Source organism: Periophthalmus magnuspinnatus, chromosome 17 (assembly GCF_009829125.3).
Source record: "Periophthalmus magnuspinnatus isolate fPerMag1 chromosome 17, fPerMag1.2.pri, whole genome shotgun sequence".
Taxonomy (NCBI): domain Eukaryota; kingdom Metazoa; phylum Chordata; class Actinopteri; order Gobiiformes; family Gobiidae; genus Periophthalmus; species Periophthalmus magnuspinnatus.
The window spans coordinates 28994467-29016704 of record NC_047142.1 but is presented as its reverse complement, the minus strand read 5'-3'; the positions used below and the strand labels follow the sequence as shown (position 1 = coordinate 29016704).

The 22238-nt window shown below is 40.8% G+C and overlaps 1 protein-coding gene across 1 annotated transcript in view; it reads left to right on the top strand.

The window, feature by feature from the left end:
* The window catches only part of tmie (transmembrane inner ear), a 112461-nt gene extending 92398 nt beyond the window's left edge, over positions 1–20063 (top strand). Inside the window, exon 4 of the mRNA XM_055228264.1 lies at positions 19804–20063. Within this exon, the coding sequence (XP_055084239.1) occupies positions 19804–20063 (260 nt within the window). The remainder of the gene's footprint in view (positions 1–19803) is intronic.
* Positions 20064–22238: the final 2175 nt, after the last annotated feature.

The following is a 22238-nucleotide window of genomic DNA, read 5'->3' as shown; positions in this document are numbered from 1 at the left end:
AAGGTATGTATGTAATTTGTTGTGAATTTATGCATTGTATTGGTTTTATTCTTTGAACACAGTGATGTTAATGCACAATTCATTTTGTGCACCAGTAAAACATACATGTGTCTTGAATTTGAAAAAAATTATATTTTATTTTTCAATAAAGAAGGGTTCGGTGAATGTGCATATGGAACCGGTGGGGTTCAGTACCTCCAACAAGGTTAAGAACCACTGCTCTAGGGACTCCGCACTCTCCTTTTCCTCCCCATGGCCCTTCCCAACCATCTAGAAAGCCTCATCAGATCAGGAATTAAGATGGCTCCTCTCACACCTAATATAGTGCAATCAAGAGTTCTGGCATCAACTATACTGAACTCTTCCCCGTACCCACCTATGCCCCTCGTCTTTCACCCAAACTCCCCCCTGCTTCACCTCCTCGGCCCTCACCTGGTCCCTCACCCAAACTTCCCCCTCCTGGCCCTTCCCTGCCTTCCCCCAGAGCTGTTATCACCTAGAGCTAGGACACATAGGGCCTCTACTGTCTCAGGACATACACTCATGATAAAAATAATATCATGCTGAGGCCCTGTGATGGAGCTACAACTACAGTAACGCCACGTAGACTGATTAACAGAAGGACAGTTAAACTGTCCAATCAGAGAAATTTAGTTTCTTCTCTGTAAAAAGATAACAAAAGATAATCCACTCCTACTGAAACTAATCTGAAACTTGCTGTGCTCCATATCAGATCTTTATGTAACAAGTCATTTTTAATTAATGATTTTATCTCTTCTTATAATTTTGATTTTATGTTTTTAACCGAAACATGGCTTGACAAAAACACAGGTAATTCAATTCTAGTGGAATCAACTCCACCCATCATCAAATTTGAATCTGAAACACGAGTAAACAAAAAGGGTTGAGGTGTATGCATTTTTTAGAGATAATTTGGTCACTCACAGGTTGTCATTTGGGGTGTTTTCATCTTTTGAGTATGTTTCATTTAAAATGGAGCTAAAACAAATACCCCCATACTACTTAGTCATATACAAAGCTCCCCAGCACTGTCTTAGTTTTATTAATGATTTTAATGAAATGCTTTCAGTCGTATTCACTGATTTTGATAGTTTAGTCATTACAGGTGATTTTAATGGATGGATAATGTGTTTGACAGAAACCCTAAAGAGCTCAGTTCTGTCCTTGAACCACACCCACAACAAAGGGGATACTCTGGACCTGCTCATCACAAAAGGAGTAAATATTTCAAATATCTGATCATTTCTGTGTCTGTTCCCACTTGCTGGACGTGTCTGTTATTCCCAAGCCAGTGGCTGGTCCTGCATTGTTTGAAGGAAACACATAAATGATAACACAGGTGCACTGTTCATGGAAATGATACGCTTTGAAAACGCCTAATGTTGATGATTTATTGAACTCTGTGACTTCAAGTGTTTTGAATGTTCTGAACACCATTGCCCCAATGAAGGTTAAAATGGTTAAAGATAAGCAGAAAGCGCCATGGAGGAATGATGACTCAGAAAAGGGAGTGCCGGAGGGCCAAACGGGAATGACGCAACTCAAAGCTCTAGGTTCATTATGAGATTTACAGAGAAAAGATGCACATGTACAACCACAGTTTATGTAGAACAAGGGAGAGGTATTTTTCTGACATTATTGGAAGTTGTAGTAACAACTCTTGTGTCCTGTTTGCAACAGTAAACAGATTAACAAACCCCCCAGCTCTGCTGCCGTTAGAACTAATTTCCACATCTAAGTGCAATGAGTTTGCAGTATTCTTTAATGACAAGGTTCAGGGCATTAAAAATGCCATCAATTCCACAATGCAAATAACAACCCAGCACCCACCTAGACACTTAAAGCTGACTCACTTTGCACTTGTAACTGACAAAACTGTCAGAGTTCATCTACATGCTGCCACGATGTTTCACCCACTCTCAGTCTTGATCATGTTAGATCTGAATGCTGCCTTTGATACTGAGGACTAGAGGACTGGGTGGGCATCTCTGGTAAGGCACTAAACTGGTTCAAGTCCTATCTAGAAAACAGGGAATACTTGGTTGAAATTGGAAAATGTGCCTCAGATAAAATGTCCCTGACCTGTGGGGTGCCCCCAGGGTTCAATCCTGGGACCCCACATGTCAGGGACCTGACTCTCAGATCTATGTCTCACCGGCAGCAGGTGAATATGGACCAGTGAATTCACTCTGCCACTGCATCCAACAGATCAGTGTGTGGATGCAAAACAACTTTCTCCTTCTAAACTCAGACAAGACTGAAGTCATCGTCTTTGGCCCACAGAAACATAGAGAAAGCATCAGCAGTCACCTCCAGTCTCTCTCTCTAAAACCTTCAAATCAGGCTAGAAATCTAGGGGTAATAATGGACTTAGACTTGAACTTTAACAGCCACAACATCTGCAGCTTTTTACCACCTAAAAATATTGCAAAAATCAAAGGTATACTGTCAAAGACAGAGTTAGAGACTTATCCATGCATTTTTCTCCAGTAGGTTAGACTGTAATTACTGTAATCACCTGCTCACTGGCCTCTCCAAACAAGCATTAAGACAGCTGCAGTACATCGAGAACGCTGTTGCTCGGATCCTGACTAGAACCAGGAAGTACGAGCACATAAGTCTTGTGCTCAGGTCTCTGCACTGGCTTCCTGTAGCTCAAAGAATAGACTTTAAAGCAGCTCTGCTTGTATACAAGTCTCTCCATGGCCTGGCACCAAAGTACATTTCCCACGTTAGTGCCATATGAAACATCTCGCACTCAACTTCAGGGACCAGCATCCTCCTGGTGCCCGGAGTCAGGACTAAACATGGGGAATCAGCATTTCAGTTTTATGCAGCTAAAACCTGGAACAATCTTCCTGAAGATGTGAGACAGGCCTCTACTCTGACAATATTTAAATCCAGGCTTAAAACAGTTCTGTTTAGCTATGCATATGACTTAAAGGTTTTTATTCTGCACTCTTCTGTTTTAATATTAATTTTATGATGATTATTTGTGATTATTTATGTTTTGATTTGTGTGATTTAAATGTCCTTATTCTGTAAAGCACATTGAATTACTTTGTGTATGAATTGTGCTATACAAATAAAACTTCTGACCCAGCTCACCTCCACCAGTACTGCTCAGCTGTTCACGCTCTACCCCTGGACAAACACTCCGCTCTCAACTCACTGATCGATCTACCTTCATTTGCACATTTAAAACTATTAATAAACATTGTTAAACTTTTCCCTGAGTTCTGTCTCTTTGGCCCCTCCTGTCAGTCATTACGACAGAACGATCTGGCCACAATGGACCAATCAGGAAACAATTGCAAAGATTTATTGGGTTTGCCAACTTCTACAGGCGTTTCATCAGGGACTTCAGTCATTTTGTCGCTCCCCTCACTAAACTCACTTCTATCTCCAGAGAGTTCTGTTGGAACCATGAGGTCCAGTCTGCCTTTGAAAAGTGCATCCTTTCTGGTTTGGACAGATCACAAAAAACAATTCACAATACATTCAATTTGCCAAACGTTTTAATTCCCATCAAGCCCGCTGGTAACTATTTCTTAGTAGTTTCAATTTTATACTCACCTATCGTACGGGATCCCCTAACATCAAGCCAGATGCCATCTCATGCCAGTTCTCCCAGGAGGATACTACCACCTCTCTGGAGCCCATCATAACCCCTACCTGTATGGTTGCGGCTGTCCACTGGGAGATTGAGGACCTGGTCCTGGAGGCTCAATGTACCCATCCTGATTCAGGTAATGGCCCACCTGGTACTCTGTTTTTTCCAGATTCTGTGTGTTCCAAGATACTGGAATGGGTCCTTTGCTCTCGGTTCGCCTGCTATCCAGGGGTCAACCGCACACTCTCCTTCTTCAGACATCACTTCTGGTGACCCAACATCAACAAAGATACCAGGGCCTATGTCTCAGTGTGCCAGGTGTGTGCCAGAGGTAAAGCCTCCCACTTCCCACCTTCCAGTCTCTCCAATCACTACCAGTCCCGAAATGACCGTGGTCTCACGTGGTATTTGTCTTCGTGACAGGCCTTCTGCCATTTCAAGGTAACACAGTCATTCTCACTATTGTTGACCATTTCTAAAAGGCAGCCAATTTCATCACCCTACCGAAAACCCCTGACTGCCAAGGAGACTGCTGACCAAATAACCAACCATGTATTCTAACTCCACAGGATTCTGGTGGATATAGTTTCAGATCGAGAGACCCAATTCATGTCCCAAGTTTGGTGCCCTTTTTGCGAGGGTCTGGGCACATCTGTGAGTCACCCCTAGACCAACGGACAGACCGAGCGGGCTAATTAGGACTTGGAGACCATGGAGCACATTCCTGCCGTGAATTGAATACTCGCACAATTCCCTGGTGAGTTCCGCTACCGGCTTATCCCCGTTCCAAGCCTCCCTAGGGTACCAGCCCCCACGCTTCCCGTTGGAGGAAAAGGACCTGGCGGTACCTTCTGTGCAACACCTCCTCCAACCCTGCCGCAGGGTCTGGGGAAGAACCAGAGCAGCCCTTATCCAATCTGGGGCCAGGATGAGGGAAGCTGTACACCGGCACCGCACCCCAGCTCCCAAATATGAGCCAGGTCAGTCAGTTTGGTTCTTGTCCAAAAATCTCTCTCTCAAAACCGACTCCCAGAAACTCTCTGCTTGCTTCCTGAGCCCCTTCAAGATCACAAAAATCATCAACCCATCCACTGTACGACTTCAGCTTCCTCCTTCTCTCCGCATCCACCGTACATTTCACGTGTCCCAACTCAAGTCCGTCCCTGCCAGTGACTTTTGCCCTCCAGCTGATCCCCCTCCTCCCGCTCAGGTCGTGGATGGTCACCCGGCTTTCACGGTCCAGTGGCTCATTGATGTCCGCTGGCAGGGTAGGGGACTTCAATATTTGGTGAATTGGTAGGGGTATGGCCCCAAAGAGTGCTCCTGGGTGCCCAGGGCAGGCATTCTAGACCTCGAAATGGTCAGAGACTTTCATTGCGCCCATCCTGACAAGCCTGGGGGTCCCCCGGGAGGTGTCCCTTGGGGGAGGGGTACTGTCATGATCCCAGTCTGTCCTGGCTCTTTGCACTGTTTTCCCCCCTCCCTTCTGTATCTGAGCCTGGACCTGGGTGGAGATTGGGGCTCCTCCTGTGCACACCTGAACATAATCAGCAATCAACCGGTACTGCTCACCTTGTCTCAGACCCCGCTGCTCACACTCTACCCCTGGACCACAGCAAACACCCCGCTCTCAACTCCCTGATCGATCTACCTTCATTTGCACATTTAAAACTGTTAATAAACACTGTTAAACTTTTCCCCGAGTTCTGTCTCTTTGGTCCTTCCTGTCAGTTGTTACGACATGTAGGGAATGTTTTCACGTCATGTGACTCAAAATCTGCTGTTGCTAAGCAACAAAAATACAGAACATTTCACTGACTGTAAACCAAGCCAAAGTGCTATTGGATCCAAAAGTTAAACCTAAATGTTTATTTGAAGAGCAGCTAAATATAAGAAGTGATGAACAAGTTAAGCAGCTGTTGACACACTCTAATATTAACATTTTATGCCTTTCTGAGACTTGGCTGCAACCCTCAATCTCAAATACTGCTATCCATGTCCTGGGCTATAATATCTACAGACATGATCGTGAACATGACAAAGGAGGGGGAGTGATGATGTTCATTAAGGACAGTTTGCTGTTGTGACAAATTGAAGCAGTGGGAGAATCTCTGGAATGTGTGGAAGTGACTATTTGACTTCTCTCCTGAAATGTCATTTGCGGTCATTGTACTGTATAGGCCCCCTTCAACCAATGATGTATTTTATGGTCACCTTACTGAGATTCTGAAAAGGTGTAATGCAAAAGAGGTCCTCCTTATGGGGAATTTTAATATTAACTGGTTAGATAAACATGGCATAAGAAAACTAAAAGAAATCACTCACAGATTTAACCTCACACAAATGATTGGAAATGCACCCCGGATTACAAAGACTTCACAAACACTTACAGACTTAATTTTCACAAACAAAACACCTTTGTAATTATATACCTTTGTGTATAATTACACAATTGACCATAATTTAACCCTAGTGTCCAGGAAGCTGTCAAAAGCATGTTATAGAAAAATAAATATAGTAGAAAAACACAAAGTTTAAATCTGTCAACTGGACAAATCATAAGAGTGAAGATGTTTCGATTTGTCCAGTTCACAGATTTAAACTTAGTCTTTTGCTATGGATCAGACCTGTACGACTGAACGATTACACAGACTAAATAGAGTAAAATCAAAAGAAACTGTATCATACATCCCCAGAAAGGAAGGAGTCATTTAATAATGAAATAAGACAGGAAAATTGGAATGGACTATAAAGATGGCAACAATTCACGTGATTTAGTACAAATGCTGCAGCAGCTCATCTCTAAATTCTCTAAAGTAACAAAGCCAAACCATAAAGGAAACACCCTCCTACCCTGGATGAATGATGACCTGTGGAAACTGATGCGAACCAGAGACCCTGCTCTTAAAAAGTCCTTAAAAACAGGGCTTATAACCAATCGATTATTATGTAATGTGCTTTGAAATAAAGTAATTTAAAAAAGCAAGAGCAGCTTTCTTTAAATAGCATCAAACAGGCCAAAGAAAATTCTAAACAGCTTTGGCAAACAATGGATAAACTCTACGGAAGAGGTAAACTTAAGTGTAGGACAATAGAGCTTAACAAGGATGGTCCAATAGTTGCTGAACATTTCACCAATTATTTTACAGATTCTGTGAACAAAATCACACAAGAAACATCTGGATCTATCCATCTTTTCTTACCCACCCCTTCCTCCAGTGCTACCCTCAGTTTCAACTGTATTGACCTGGCTAAAATGGATACATTTATACAATCCTTCAATCAATTTCAAAGGCCAAAGACTACTGGGGACTTAACCGCTCACTCATCTAAAACACAAGAAGGCATTCAAATCAGCTATAACCCAAATCATTAATAAATCAATCAATAAAAGTGTTTTCCCCAGTGTTTTCAAAATTGCAGTCGTAACACCAATTCACAAATCTGTTAGCAAAGTGAGAAACAACTACAGACCTATTAATATATTACCTGCAGTATTAAAAATCCTGGAGAAAACAATTAAAGAACAGTTAACAGCGCATTTAAATGACAATATTTCTTACATCCAATGCAATTTGGCTTTTGCAGGAATCATTCCACGGAAGCTGCTTGCTGCTACCTGACAGAGAGTATTAGATCTAGCCTGGACAAAGCGGGTGCTGTGGGGGCATTAGAGGTAGCCTGGATAGAGGGGGCACAGCTTGGACAGACGGAGCGCTGTGGGAGCATTAGATCTAGCCTGGACAGAGGGGGCAGTGTGTGCTGTGTTTCTAGACCTATGAAAGGCCTTCGACACAGTAAACCACTTCTGTCCAGTCTCTCTGTACTATCTTTCCATTGATGCATTGCATTGGGTCAAATAGTATCTCTCAGATCAGGTATAATGTGTAAGAATAAACAATTGTATGTCCTCTCTGCAGACTTGTACAACAGGGGCCCCACAAGAATCAATTCTGGGACCCCTGATGTTCAGTATTTACATCAATAACCTCCCAGATGTATGCAAAAATGTAGATATCATCATGTATGCATCTACACACATGGGAGGGATGCATAGCAAGTGGCCACCCCATTATCTTAAGCGATGGACAAAATTGTTAATTGGCTCCAACTTTCACGTCTGACACAAAATATTAATACTAAAAACTAACAATTAAAGATATTCCCAGCATTCTTAGAAAAAAAAGTACGTGACTCGACCCGATACAGTATCTCAAACAGCTTGACAGTGGAGACCACTTTCACATATTTCGATGCCATGATTATCCCACACATGACCTACTGTGTCCTGCTGGTCTCAGTCCAGTGAGAGAGTGCTCAAACCTCTCAGATCCATCTATCATCACGCATTAAAGGCACTCGATAAATTTTTTTTTTTTTAAAACCCTTCGTTATCACCACTGTAATATCCTAAGTAAATGTAAAATGCCGGGGCCTGGTTTGGGAACCACAGGATTTGCTCTGCTGTTTGCAGATGATGTTGTCCTGATGGCTTCTTCGAGCCAGGACCTGCAGCAGGCACTGGGGCGGTTTGCAGCCGAGTGTGAAGCGGCTGGGATGAGAATCAGCTCCTCCAAATCCGAGGCCATGGTTCTCGACCGGAAAAAGGTGGTTTGCTCTCTCCGGGTGGGTGGTGAGTCTCTGCCCCAAGTGGAGGAGTTCAAGTATCTCGGGGTCTTGTTCACGAGTGAGGGAAGGATGGAGCGGGAGATTGACAGGCAGATCGGTGCAGCGTCTGCAGTGATGCGGTCACTGTATCGGTCCGTTGTGGTAAAGAAGGAGCTGAGCCGGAAGGCGAAGCTCTCGATTTACCGGTCAATCTACGTTCCTACCCTCACCTATGGTCATGAGCTCTGGGTAATGACCGAAAGGACAAGATCGCGGATACAAGCGGCTGAAATGGGTTTCCTCCGCAGAGTGGCCGGGCGCACCCTTAGGGATAGGGTGAGGAGCTCGGTCACATGGGAGGAGCTCGGAGTAGAGCCGCTGCTCCTACACGTTGAGAGGAACCAGCTGAGGTGGCTCGGGCATCTGCTCAGGATGCCTCCTGGACGCCTCCCTAGGGAGGTGTTCTGGGCATGTCCCACCGGGAGGAGGCCCCGGGGAAGACCCAGGACACGCTGGAGGGACTATGTCTCTCGGCTGGCCTGGGAACGCCTTGGGGTCCCACCGGAGGAGCTGGAGGACGTGTCCGGGGTGAGGGAAGTCTGGGAGTCCCTGCTTAGACTGCTGCCCCCGTGACCCGGCCCCGGATAAGCGGAAGAAAATGGATGGATGGATGGAAATGTAAAATGTTCAGTTATGACAATTTAACTTTCTATTTGTATTGAGGGTGAAGACAGCACACAAACACAAGGGCAGACTGGACTCACGACAATACCGTATTGGACATGGGGACTTTTATTGTATTTTAATGCTAATGTCAATTATGAACTTTTTTTTATTTTGTGACCATGAGTGACCATGTGACCATGTTCTGACAAAGTTGTGGCCGTGAGTGACCATGTTGCGACCATGAGTGACCATGTTGTGACCATGAGTGACCAGGAGTGACCATAAGACCATGTTTATAAATATTTGCAAATCTGAAAACTCTTGTTAAATGCAGTTCTGCACAGCTGCTGCTTTACAGGGTTCAGATTATGCAAAATGAGCATATATAGTTGTCCTCTTGTCAAACACATCCCTGGAGTTTGCTTAACTCAGGCTTGTGTCACTATCCATTTATCCATTTGCCAGGATTGCTGCGTCATAGGTAAAAATGCAGAAAACTGTGCAGGAGAACTCTGCAGGAGAGCTCATAAACCATCATTGGACTCATTCTGTGATCAAACTGTGCTCAACAAATGCATGGTTCTGTTAGCTTAGCATTGTGCCTAACGGCTTCATATGTTTATTTTTCCATTGCCATTAGTGACAGCAGAGGGAGCTCACACGCCTAAATACCTCATTGTAAACAGAGGTGTAGTTTATAAAGTGTGTTTTCAAAATGTAGACATTATTTTTAGTTAGAAAATGTGAAATACTTATCTCAAGGTGAACAAAAACATGTTTTAAAAGGATTTAAAGTCACAAGAATCCATCATATCTGTTATATTCAGGAATACTGTTTGAGAAATCATGATTTTGATTTGATGAATTGGCCAGTTCATGTTGTGACTGAGAATGTAGCCGTGTGGTTATAATGACAGTGGACACTGAGCTGTACATGAGTACATGAGGCAGACTGACTGATACAAGTGGCAGCCAAATTGTGCCAACGGCCTCCACCCAAAATGAACTGCACCTGACCAGTGTGTGCTCCACCTCAGCAGAGGTGGTGAGTACACAGAGGCTAGTAAATAAAAGCAAGAGTAATGTTACTTCTAAATAATGATTACTCAAGTAGAAGTAGAAAGTAGTGGTAAGAGTAAAAAGTATTTGGGAAAAGTACTCGAGTAAGAGTACCTTAAAGAGTAAGTGTGAGGACGTAACTTCTGATTTATAATTTTGATGAATGTGACAAAATGTGAAATAAGTCACAAAGTGTGGAATTTTGAAAGAGCCACAAAAATGAGCCAAAATAAATCATATCTGAAGGAGCCAGAAACACAAATGTTCAGATCATTCCATATTGTTACATAAAGCTCCAGTCACTTTAGAGTCACAGGTGGAAGAGGAGCACGACTTTACTCCAGTAAGAGTACTGTTACTCTGTACTGTATATTACTCAAGTAGGAGTAGAAGTTAGTTTCTTGCAATCAAACTGGCTTCATCCAGACACAACAGTCCTGCTCCAATGTACGGCGACTGCTCGGTATCTTACAATATGTAGCACATAAACAAGAAAAAGCTGCGGTCATTACACTTGATGTGGAGAAATCCTTTGATCGCGTTGAATGGATGTATTTATTTAGAACACTCAAGGAATTCACATTCAAGGAAAACTTCAATTGGATTAAATTGTTCTATACAAATCCACAGGCTGCTCTTTTAATGAATGAAACAATGTCTGAAACATTCTTGCTGGAAAGAGGCACCAAACAAGGGTGTCCACTCTCTCCCCTTCTGTTTGATTTGATAATTGAGCCACTGGCTGAATGTATAAGAATTAACAAAGATATAATATCTCATAAGATATCACTCTATGCTGATGATGTCCTTTTATTTCTGAACAACCTCACAGAGTCTATACCTTCGCTAATCAGGACCATTGAGGAATTTAGCCAATTCTCAGGCTTCAAAATTAATTATGAAAAATCATTAGCCCTTCCAATTGGAAATATAATAGATGGTATAACATGCTTTTACCACTTCAAGGTAACTACAAATGGGTTTAAATATCTTGGCATATACTTTTCTACAGATCTAAATAAGTTAATTAAAAATAATGTTTTACCAGCAATTGCAAAGATTAAAACTGACCTCCTTAGATGCATTATCTTTGATGGATCAGGTAGCAGTTTTAAAAATGAATGTTCTTCTTCGCTTGCTGTACATAATACAAATGCAACCTATACATACATATCATAGAACACTTCCCTTTCCTATGTCTCGGAAAAATATATACCAATATTAAAAACAACTACATTCTTAAAATATTTGCAAATCTCTTAGTGCTATTCGTAAACACCTTTGTGTTGACAAATATTAATTTTTATCACCTATTGCTAATAATCCAGAATTTCAATCCACCTGTACTGACTCTGGTTTTAGAAAATGGAGTGAAGTAGGTATCCTAAAAATATCAGATCTTTATGTTGATGATTCTATCAACAAGTCATTACAGCAATTAAAAATGAATTTAACCTCCCACAGTTTCGATATCTGCAAATCAGAAGCTATCTCAATTCCATTACATTTTATAAAAATGGTAAGCAAATACCACAGATATATTCATATGAATACAGATGTTAGTAATATTAAGCAAAGCTGGGAATATGACTTTGGTGTCAAACTGGATGACCAGCTGTGGATAAAAATACTTTGTTAAGGACTGGTCCCCTCTAAGAGACTTTTTTGGCCCAGAATTGCAGACAATAATACATAAAGGTATGACCTAAAAAGTAAACGGCCAACATATCTCATGTGGTTTTGTGAAGTGAATGTGAAGTGGACCAGTTTATTAATTTTGTTAGATAATGGTGCAATAATGTGGTGCCTCTTGTAACTCCATAATTTGTCCTAGCAATTTTATGGTAAAAATCACGGTATAAACTACACTCCTCTCTCAAATATAGCTTTCCAATAATGAGCAGCTCACGTAATGGTTTATCAGTGTATACATTTTTTTTCTTTTTTTTTTTTCTTTTTTTTTTTTCATTTGGACAAAGTTCTTTTAAAAAAAAACTCCAAATGAACTAGACCCATGTGGAATTATAGTCTACTCTCTTTAAAGTCATAAAATGTGGTTGTGAGCCTGCCAAAAAAAAGCTATTTTTTGAAGTATTAAATCATGCCTAACTCAAACATACAGTGTCCTATTTCCCAGCATTAATATACTTTTTCTTCAAAATCTTAATCTGAACGCAATGATATACAATTTACATAGGTCAGACATTATATAATAATAATAATAATAATAATAATAATAATAATGCCTTGAACTTGTAATGCGCTTTACAGGCTTGTCAAAGCCTCTCAAAGCGCTACACTATAGTCATTATTCATTCATTTCCACACTTGGTGATGGTAAGCTACTATTGTAGCCACAGCTGCCCTGGGGCAGACTGATGGAAGCGAGGCTGCCAATCTGCGCCATCGGCCCCTCCAACCACCACCTATCATTCGCACACACACCACTTTCATGCTAGGCAATGTGGGTGAAGTGTCTTGCCTAAGGACACAACGACAGAACTTGGTCCGAGCGGGACTCGATCCTCCGACCTTCAGGTTGGGGGACCAACTCCACAGCGCCCCCTTGAACTTTTGAATAGGACCAAAAAAAATTACTTTGTCATAAATATTTGAAATTCGCCATGAACATCCCTACTGCAACACTGAACAAAAAAGCCAATGAGAACATACCTCTATTTGCAACCATGTTACCGTGTAACATAAGAAATGTGTCATTGAAATACATGGGGTTCAGAGTACTGGACTTTGTTGTAGACTAAATAGATGCTCTACACTAATCCACCTATGACCTAAAATCCAAGATTGGTAAAAAAAAAAAAAACAACAAAAAAAAAAACAACAACTGTATTTTCAAAACTGTATTTTCATGTGCAAAAATAAAAATGTTTCAAAATGAGTCAATAGTGCCACCTCAAAAATCTAAATACATTACACCAAAGAGAGACCTTTTTCATCGTAGATAAATGAAATTTGGCACAAACAAAGAACATGTTAAGACAAGTATAAAATGATATAATGCCCCCACCCTAAACCCGACAGTTTAGGGTGGGGGCATTTTAGGGCATTTTAGGGTGTTCATCCCATTGTGGGATGAACAAAATTTTTTCAAAGTTTTAACTCTCACATTTGAATTTTTTGCACAGTGGATTTTAATTCAAGAAACTTGCAAATTACCGGTAGTCCAAATGAACTAGGCCCATGTGGGATTATAGGCTACTCTCTTGAATTTCCCCATGTCATTGAATGTGGGTGTGGCCAACATGCAAACAAAAATGGTGTTTTTTTTAAAGTATTAAATTACGCGTAATTCAACCTCGTAGCGTCCTACTGCCTGGTGTTAATAGACATTTTGGTCACAATGATGATTGGAATGTAATGATATACAATTTACATAGCTGAGGCAATCCATTACTGCACAGCACCCCCTTGAAATTTTGAATGAGACCGAAAAAAATTACTTTGTCAAAAACTTTTAAAATTTGGCATGGATATCCCTATTCCCTACTGAACAAAAAAGCCAAGGAGAACATATCTCTATTTGCAAGCGTGCTGCCATGGCAACGACCAACATTTCTCATTGAAATACATGGGTTTTGGTTACCTGGGATGAAAAAAATTATTTTGTCACAGAACATTGATATATGGTTCACATATTTAAACCATCATGCTGAACAAAAAACTCAATCAAGACATATCTCTATTTTCAACTGTGCAGGCGTGACAATGTCATAAAAGCTCTAATTGGAATGAATGGAGTAGTATTAAGTAGATGCTGTTTTTTGGCGGAGGGGCGATGTAAGTGGAGACAAGAAGCACGAACTTTGCGGTGGTGTGAACCCTGCAGTTGCTAGGGGTGGCGAGGGCTTTTATCACTGCTTGCAGTTTTAATCATTAGGCCTGAGCCTGGGACAACGTCCCGGCAAGGGACTCAACAAAACCGCGTCTGGAGCATGGAAAATGGCAAAAATCAAGTAGTAAACACGCCCCGAGTGATTGGTATCAAAAATTTGAACTCGATGAGCTCTAATTGTCACTGAAGACCCCCCAAAAAATAACAAAAGACGACTTGGTAGTGGGAATGACAAAAGCGTACACCCTCATATTTAGGACATCTCCTCGCACAGTTTTCATCACAAACACTTCAAATTTTGTCAAAGCCCACTAAACCCATGTGTAATTAAAGATTATCAATTTGACTTTGGGTGTGGTCATGGGGATTTTTCACAAAATTGCAAATTTTGAAATATTAAAAAAAATAAATAAATAAAAAAAATTCTCTTTCACACATTTTTTGTTGGGAAAAAAGCTAATACAGCGTTTATGCTCATGTGAGCTGAACACAATGATATGCAAATCAAGGCACTCTCTCCCAAAATGGCTCTCTAGCTCCCTCTTCAAATTTAATTTGCAAAAATTCATAGGAGACAATTGATTTGTCTGTAGCTGTTATGGTTTAGGAGAAAAATAATGGGTGGAAAAAAAAAAAAAATCCATTTTTATTATACTTAGCACTTTGAGACCATTTTTGACCCCTTGAACGTTAATGAAAAATCTATTTTATTGGACCCAAAATTCAAGTTTGTTGAAAAATTTATTATTTTGATGTTCAAAAAAATTGCTTTCAAAATGTTGTTTTAAACGTAATGATATATAATTCACATTGGTGAGTCATTACATTGCTCCACAGCGCCCCCTTGAAAATTTGAATTGGACCCAAAAATTACTTATATAAATATTTGAAATTTGGCATGGACATCCCTATTCCCACATTGAATAAAAAAGCCAAAGAGGACATACCTCTATTTTCAAGCGTGTTGCCATGGCAACTTCTGACATTTATCATTAACCAAAACATGGGTTTTGGTTAACTGGGATGAAAAATGTTTTTTGTAATTGACCATTTAAATTTGGTACACAAATTCCACTCATCATACTGAACAGAAAAGTCAATGGAAACATAAGTCTATTTCCAGTAGTACTATTACATAGATGCTGATTTTGGGGGAAGGGGTGTGTAACTCAGACATGCAGTTTTCCATTGCTCGGCATTAATACACATTTTGTTCAAAAGAATGATCTGAATGCATCAATATACAATGTGCATAGCTGACACAATACATTGCTCTACAGCACAGCTGAATAGGATCCAAAAATGTACTTTGTCACAAACACTTAAAAGTTTACATGTAGATCTGTATTACCATACTGAACAAAAAACTCATTGAGAACATACCTGTATTTGCTATTGTGTTGCCATGGCAACGTCCAACATTTGTCATAGAAATAGAAATGTGTATTGGTTAACTGGGATGAAAAAAAAAAAAAGTTTGCCACAAAACATTGAAATTTGGTACATATATTCCACATGATATACTGAGCAAAACAGTCAACGAAGACATACCTCTATTTTCAACAATGCAGATGTGACAATGTCATATCAAATATGGAAGTTGTCCATATTGGATCAAACCCAGGAATGACAAAAGTGCACACCCTCGCATTTAGGACATCTTCTCACACGGTTTTCATCACGAACACTTCACCATCCATCCATTTTCTTCCGCTTATCCGGGGCCGGGTCGCAGGGACAGCAGTCTAAGCAGGGACTCCCAGACTTCCCTCACCCTGGACACGTCCTCCAGCTCCTCCGGTGGGACCCCAAGGCGTTCTGTGGGTGCTTTCTCCCGAAAGAAGCCGAGTCCAGAAATAAGGTTCCACAGATTTATTGTAGTTTTGAGTACGAACAGAAATTACTTGAGTATACAGATTCGGTGTCTCATTCACTAGACCCAATTGAGAGAACCCAGACCAGTTCAGTGAGAAACAAGTGGCTCTGAATCTAAAGATGCCCAGATACCCCGAAACCCCAGTTAAGCCCCGAATTCCCAAAGCCCCAAAAGCCCCCGACAGCCCAGAAAGCCCCAAAAGCCCCCGACAGCCCAGAAAGCCCCAAAAGCCCCCGACAGCCCAGAAAGCCCCAGATTTGGGTGTGACTGTCCCTTTTGTTAGATCTACTCCACTGGAGGTTCCACCCCTTCCTTGGACCGTCCACCCACCTGATGTAATTTGGTACAACTCTAACACCGGACCTAACTCTGACCATAGAAGGGAGTGAGATGGGATCTGAGCTCACTCTGGCATCTGGTTCCTCTCGAAAAGGTCACCTTGACATTCATTTATCAAAACATTTCCCAACATCCTTGTCCCAAGTTCATTTCAGGTAAACAGTGTGAACAGCATGAACGTCCAAGAGTTATGAAACATTTCAAAACACCCACAGTTCCCAGGCCAGCCGAGAGACATAGTCCCTCCAGCATGTCCTGGGTCTTCCCCGGGGCCTCCTTCTGGTGGGACATGCCCAGAACACCTCCCTAGGGAACACTTCACATTTGCCCAAAACCCACTCAACCCATGGGCAATTAAAGATTATCCATTACATTTTGAATATGACTTTGGGTGTGGTCATGGTGAATTATCAACAAAATCGCAAATTTTCCCAAAAATATTTCTCTTTCACACATTTTTTGTTGGAAAAAAGCTAATAGAGCATTTATGCAAAATTGTGAGCTGAACACAACGATATGCAAATCAAGGCACTCTCTCACAAAATGGCTCTCTAGCACCCTCTTCAAATTTCATTTTCAAAAATTCATAAAAGACAATCGATTTGTCTTGGACTTGTGAAAAAATTCACATGGACCTTCTTTGTGATGGGTCACAATGTGAGAAAGTCACATGACTGTAGCTTTTCTTATAAAAGATACAGAGAAAATAATGTGTGGAGAAAAAAAATTCCATTATTATTATTATTATTTTGTCCAGATTGTAGCCATTTTTGACCCCCTGAACGTTAACAAAAAGTTTATTTTATTGGACACAAAATTCAAGTTTGGCTAAAAATGTATTATTTTTATGTTCAAAAAAATTTATATTTCAAAATGAGTCAATAGCACCACCTCAAAAATCAAAATACATTACGGCAATGAGAGACTGTTTTTATCATAGACAAATGAAATTTGGTACAATCATAGCACATGTCAAGATAAGTAAAAAAAAAAAAATAAAAAAAAAAAAAAAAAAAAAAATATATATATATATATATATATATATATATATATATATATATATATATATATATATATATATATATATATATATATATATATATATATATATATATATATATATATATTATGACCCCACCCTAAAGCTTACATTGTGAGCGGAACTCAGTTTGTTTTAAATTTTAACATAGACCAGACCAAAGACCAGACCAGAGACCAGAGACCAGAGACCAGACAAGAAACCAGACCAAAGACCAGACCAGAGATTAGACCAGACACCAGATACCAGAGACCAGATCAGAGACCAGACCAAAGACCAGACCAGAGACCAGACTAAAGACCAGACCAGAGACCACATCTGAAACAAGACCAGAGACCACAAAGGAGACCAGAGACCAGACCAGAGACCAGACCAGAGAACATACCAGAGACCAGACCACAGTCCAGACCAGAGACAAGACCAGAGACCAGACCACAGTCCAGACCAGAGACCAGACCAGAGCTCACATCTGAGACAAGACCAGAGACCACAAAGGAGACCAGAGACCAGACCAGAATCCAGAGACAAGAGACCAGAGACAAGAGACCAGAGACAAGAGACCAGAGACAAGACAAGAGACCGGTCCAGACACCAGACAAGAAACCAGAGTTCAGAGACCAGACCAGAGACTAGATCAGAGAAGAGAACAGACCAGACACCAGACCAGGGACCAGACCAGAGACCAGACCAGAGTCCAGAGACCAGACCAGAGACTAGATCAGAGAAGAGAACAGACCAGACACCAGAGACCAGTAACCAGAGACCAGACCAGAGACCAGACCAGAGACCAAACCAAAGACCAGAGACCAGACCAGAGGTCAGGCCAGAGACCAGACCAGAGCGAGCATCCAAAATGTGAATTTCCCAGATTAGATTTGTCCGCTGATCTGAAGTTGGTGTTCAAATCCTGCTCTCGACATAAAGATCATAGACACACTGCCTAACTCCTGTCTGTACAGTCTGTACAGTACAGTCCGTCTGATATAAGGTTAAACATCACCAATGCGATGCCCTATAGGAACTCTTCAGATAATTACAGAGGTGCATTGATTTGAACAGAAAATAAAACCTCAGAGACACCTCACTGGAGACATAATTATTATTTGAATTATATTTATTCATTAATTACTATTACTATTACATTAAATGTAACTTTTTTGCCAAAATAGACTAAAATAAAAGCATGTTTTTTTCATTATGGTTGAGTTTACTTCACTCAAAAACATAAGAAAACATTCATCCTTACTGCGAGTAGGCTTGCATCTCCACAAACCTGACCTTTACTTGGTCTCCTGCTGCTTGTTTCCATGGAAATGTAGTTACTTTGGCTATTATAACTTTAAAGACATATTTGTCTCTGCTAATTCTTTTGTTTCTTTCGTTTGTTCTGAAAAAGTAGACAGACAGGTCCTGTCGTCTTTTGGATTATTGGTGTTAATAACTTGTTCAAATCCATTTAGCGAAATCATCAGAAATAGAGATTTTTGAAAGAAACTGAAATCGGAAATCAAACGTCAATCACTTTGGACAATTGTTGCAGAAAATGAGACAGTGAGTTTGGCTGTTCATAGAGTAAGATTATCCTTATTATTATTCTAAAGGAGAAACGTTTTTAAAGTTAAATGCTCACTAATGAACCTGAAATAGTCTGAGAGGGTCTGATCCAGTCTGAGATGGTCTGCTCCAGTCTGAGATAGTTTGCTCCAGTCTGAGAGGGTCTGCTCCAGTCTGAAATGGTCTGTTCCACTCTAAGATGGTCTAGTCCAATCTGAGATGGTCTGCTCCAATCAAACAGTGATATCAATTTGATTGTGATGAACCTTACAGCTTCAGAAGCATCTCTTTTTTCTCAGCACTGTCCACATGTTTGTTCATGGTTCATTATTTGATATTTAAAAATGTTTCTTATTCATTTTAGCCTTTACATCCATACGTCTTTTTGGACAGTTACAGGACGTGATGTAACAAGTAGAAAGACCAAAGTCCTCGGCTCTTTTCAGTCTGGAGCAGAACCACTTATAGACTATATATAAATGGACGTAACTAACCTGCTAGCCACTGCATTCCAAATAGGAAGTGATCATGGGCACGCTTCTGGCTCCATCAGCTCTGGCTTCAGTTCACTTTCTCTGTAACTGCTGCTGTCAGACTCGTCATTTTGGTCTTAAAATGTCCATATTAATCCGTTCTTCATGATCCTCGAGTTTTTATCTCACTATTGTGTCTGTAAATCAAGATATGAACATTAATAATGATTGACAGTGTTGCTAAGCATCTGCTCCCTGCTAAACCAGTAGTGGGGCAGGGGAGGGGTGACCATGGGGCTTTGTTTCTAAATGATAGTGGTTTCATCATCTATTTTCCAAATTGATGATGATGAAATACCACATTTACAAACTCCATTTGGTCAAACTGACTCCTGGGACCACAGCAGGTTTAAAACAGGAGGAGAATCTATTGTGTTTTATTTTAAAATGGCATGTCCCTAAAAACTCATCAGAGTTTCAGGGTGTCGTCCTTCAGGTTTTTAGTGACATTTAAACTGCAACTCTGTTCCAAAGCTCAGAGATCCAGAGTGTAAACACACAGACCCCCACGCTGATGACTGGGTTGCTGATGAAAAGCGGTTTTGTAACAGAGTTGAACTTCCTAAATCTGACCTTTGACCCCGGCTGTTGCTCCTTCATCTTCTCTGCCAATTATCTCACAAATTCTGCTCTGTGTTTCAGCTGCCAAGCCTGAAGAGAAGGAGGAAGTATCCACAGTCTCCGGCAAAGTGGACGCTGAGAAGCCGGAGAAGAAGAAGAAGAGCAAGAAAAGTGCCAAAGACGAGGAAGAGGAGGAGGAGCCAGAGGAGGAGGAAGAGGAGGAGGGGGCGAGGAGGAAGAAGAAGAGAGACAGAGGAGAGAAAGCCGAGAGGAGCGAGTCCAAGAAGGAGGGTGGTGACGGCAAACCCAAGAAAGGCGGGGCAAAAAAAGCCCAAAAGTGAACTCTTAGGGGTATTACAGAGCACTATTTTTGTATGGATTTTTATGATTGTGTTTTGTTTTTTTATGTAAATGTATTTGTACAGTTTACCAGAGCAATTATGATGTCATTATGATGTAATTACCAAAACTATTATGCAAATGTAGCTTCTAATGAGTGAACTCCAGCTGAAACTCAGACTCAGTCTGACTCAGTCTCCATGGTAACGCCCTCTGAACCTAAACGCTGAATCAGTCTCCACGGTAATGCACTCTGAATCTGACCTCATCCAGAGCAGGTTTGACACTCTAACCCCGAGTTTAACCAGAGTCCGCTCCTGAAGGAGAGCTCTGATTGGACAGTCACTGCTCTTGAGAGCTCTGATTGGTCTGGTCACTTCAGTTCCCTTTAGTCTAATAATGAGGAATTAACTTTAAGTGAATTTATTTTCTAATTTTATACATTTTATTTCAGTTTGTGATGCAGAATATCACACAGATCGGTTTATCAGCTGATGACAAGGAGATAGATCTATTAACTGAGTTAACTGCTTTAATATTAATGAATAAATATCTTTAATATCACATTCAAAAGAACAGTTTATGTCACTGCTCCAAAACATCAAGTATATATAAAATCCACACATTTATATCAGAGCTTCACGGACATGTGCAGAGTGATGGTATATGAAATTATTCAAAGTTTTAAAACAATTTATTGAGCTAAAGTACAAAAATACAAATAATGTGTTTTAATGCATCACACTAATCATTCAATAAAGTATTATGTAATATCCAGCATCAGACAGGGGGTAAAATGTACTGTTTACTCAGGGCCCAGGGAGGAATCCTTTAAAAAATCTGTAATGGGCTTTTTTCATAAGACATGAACATGTGGTGCGGGCCACTCATGAGGATTTGTACCTAGGCCCCAAAATCAGGTGCTACACCCCTGTTAACATCATTATAATATCAGACCTGGATATAAGCTGTCCAGTCACATAACTTCCTGTCCACAGTCACATGACTTCTTGTCCAGAGTCACATGACTTCCTGTCCCTCTAAGATGGCTGCACCCTCTGGTTTACCGTTGCCATGGTGAACCCTCTTTTCTCCTGAGCTAAACTCAGAGTGAACAAGTTCTGAGTCTAACTCTGCTCCAAACATGTTTGAAGCAATGGATCATGGTCCGGCTGCTGTACTGGCTCTGATGTGTGTGCCATCAACAGACCAGTCCTTTAGCATTGGGTCGTCATTACCGTGGCGACACCATGTTGTTGTAACAAGAGCCTGGCTTGTACTTGACCCTGTGTCACAGTTATTTGAATTGCCAAAATACATTTTAGAATACTTTTTCCAACACTGGAGCAGCACTTACAGAAATATAAGGTTTAGGATATTATGCCGTTCACTGAATCTCAAACTCATGGTTTTGAGTTGAACATTAAACAAAATGTCTTTATTTATTTATTTCACTGTCTCAAACTGTTTTAGTTCATTTTGCCTCATCTAGTCTGTGATCATTTAGATTAATAGTTTCTTTTTCAGACCAAGGTTTAGTTTGTTTGCTCACTAGTGCCTCAGAGTGGTCATGTGATGTTACTGTGACATGATTGGTCAGCTGATTTAAGGTGGGGCCTTTTTAGGATCTATCTAGGATACTGTCCTGAAAATGTCCAACTTAGGGTAGGAAGACAGAGCCAAAACCTGTTTAAATTAGCTGACTGGACACAGCAACAATACGTGACCACTGTGAGGCACTAGTGAGCAGTCCAAACATTGTGGACCTCCTTAAGTCTCATGCTGGATCTGGTTCTGTCTCATTTTGGACCTGGTTCCGTCTCATTTTGGACCTGGTTCCGTCTCATTTTGGACCTGATTCAGGCCGAGTCCAGGCCTGATAAAGTACAGGTTTAGATCTGGTGGTACTTGTAAAGCCAAACATTTTCTAAGTTGGTTCTTCATGTGATCAGTTTGAGACTATAATAAACTGTAACAGTCCTTGTATGTTTGTATTGTGTTTGTTTAATGAGTGAGTTCTTAAAGGTGCACTGTGGTACTCTACTGGTGGAGTTTGCGTCACCTTCTCTGAATGTTCAATTTTATGATATTACACTTATTTATATTGCATTTATTCAAGTACAGGAGCTTAAAAATGGGCTCGCCTTTCCACAGAGCTCATCTGGAACTTGCTTGTC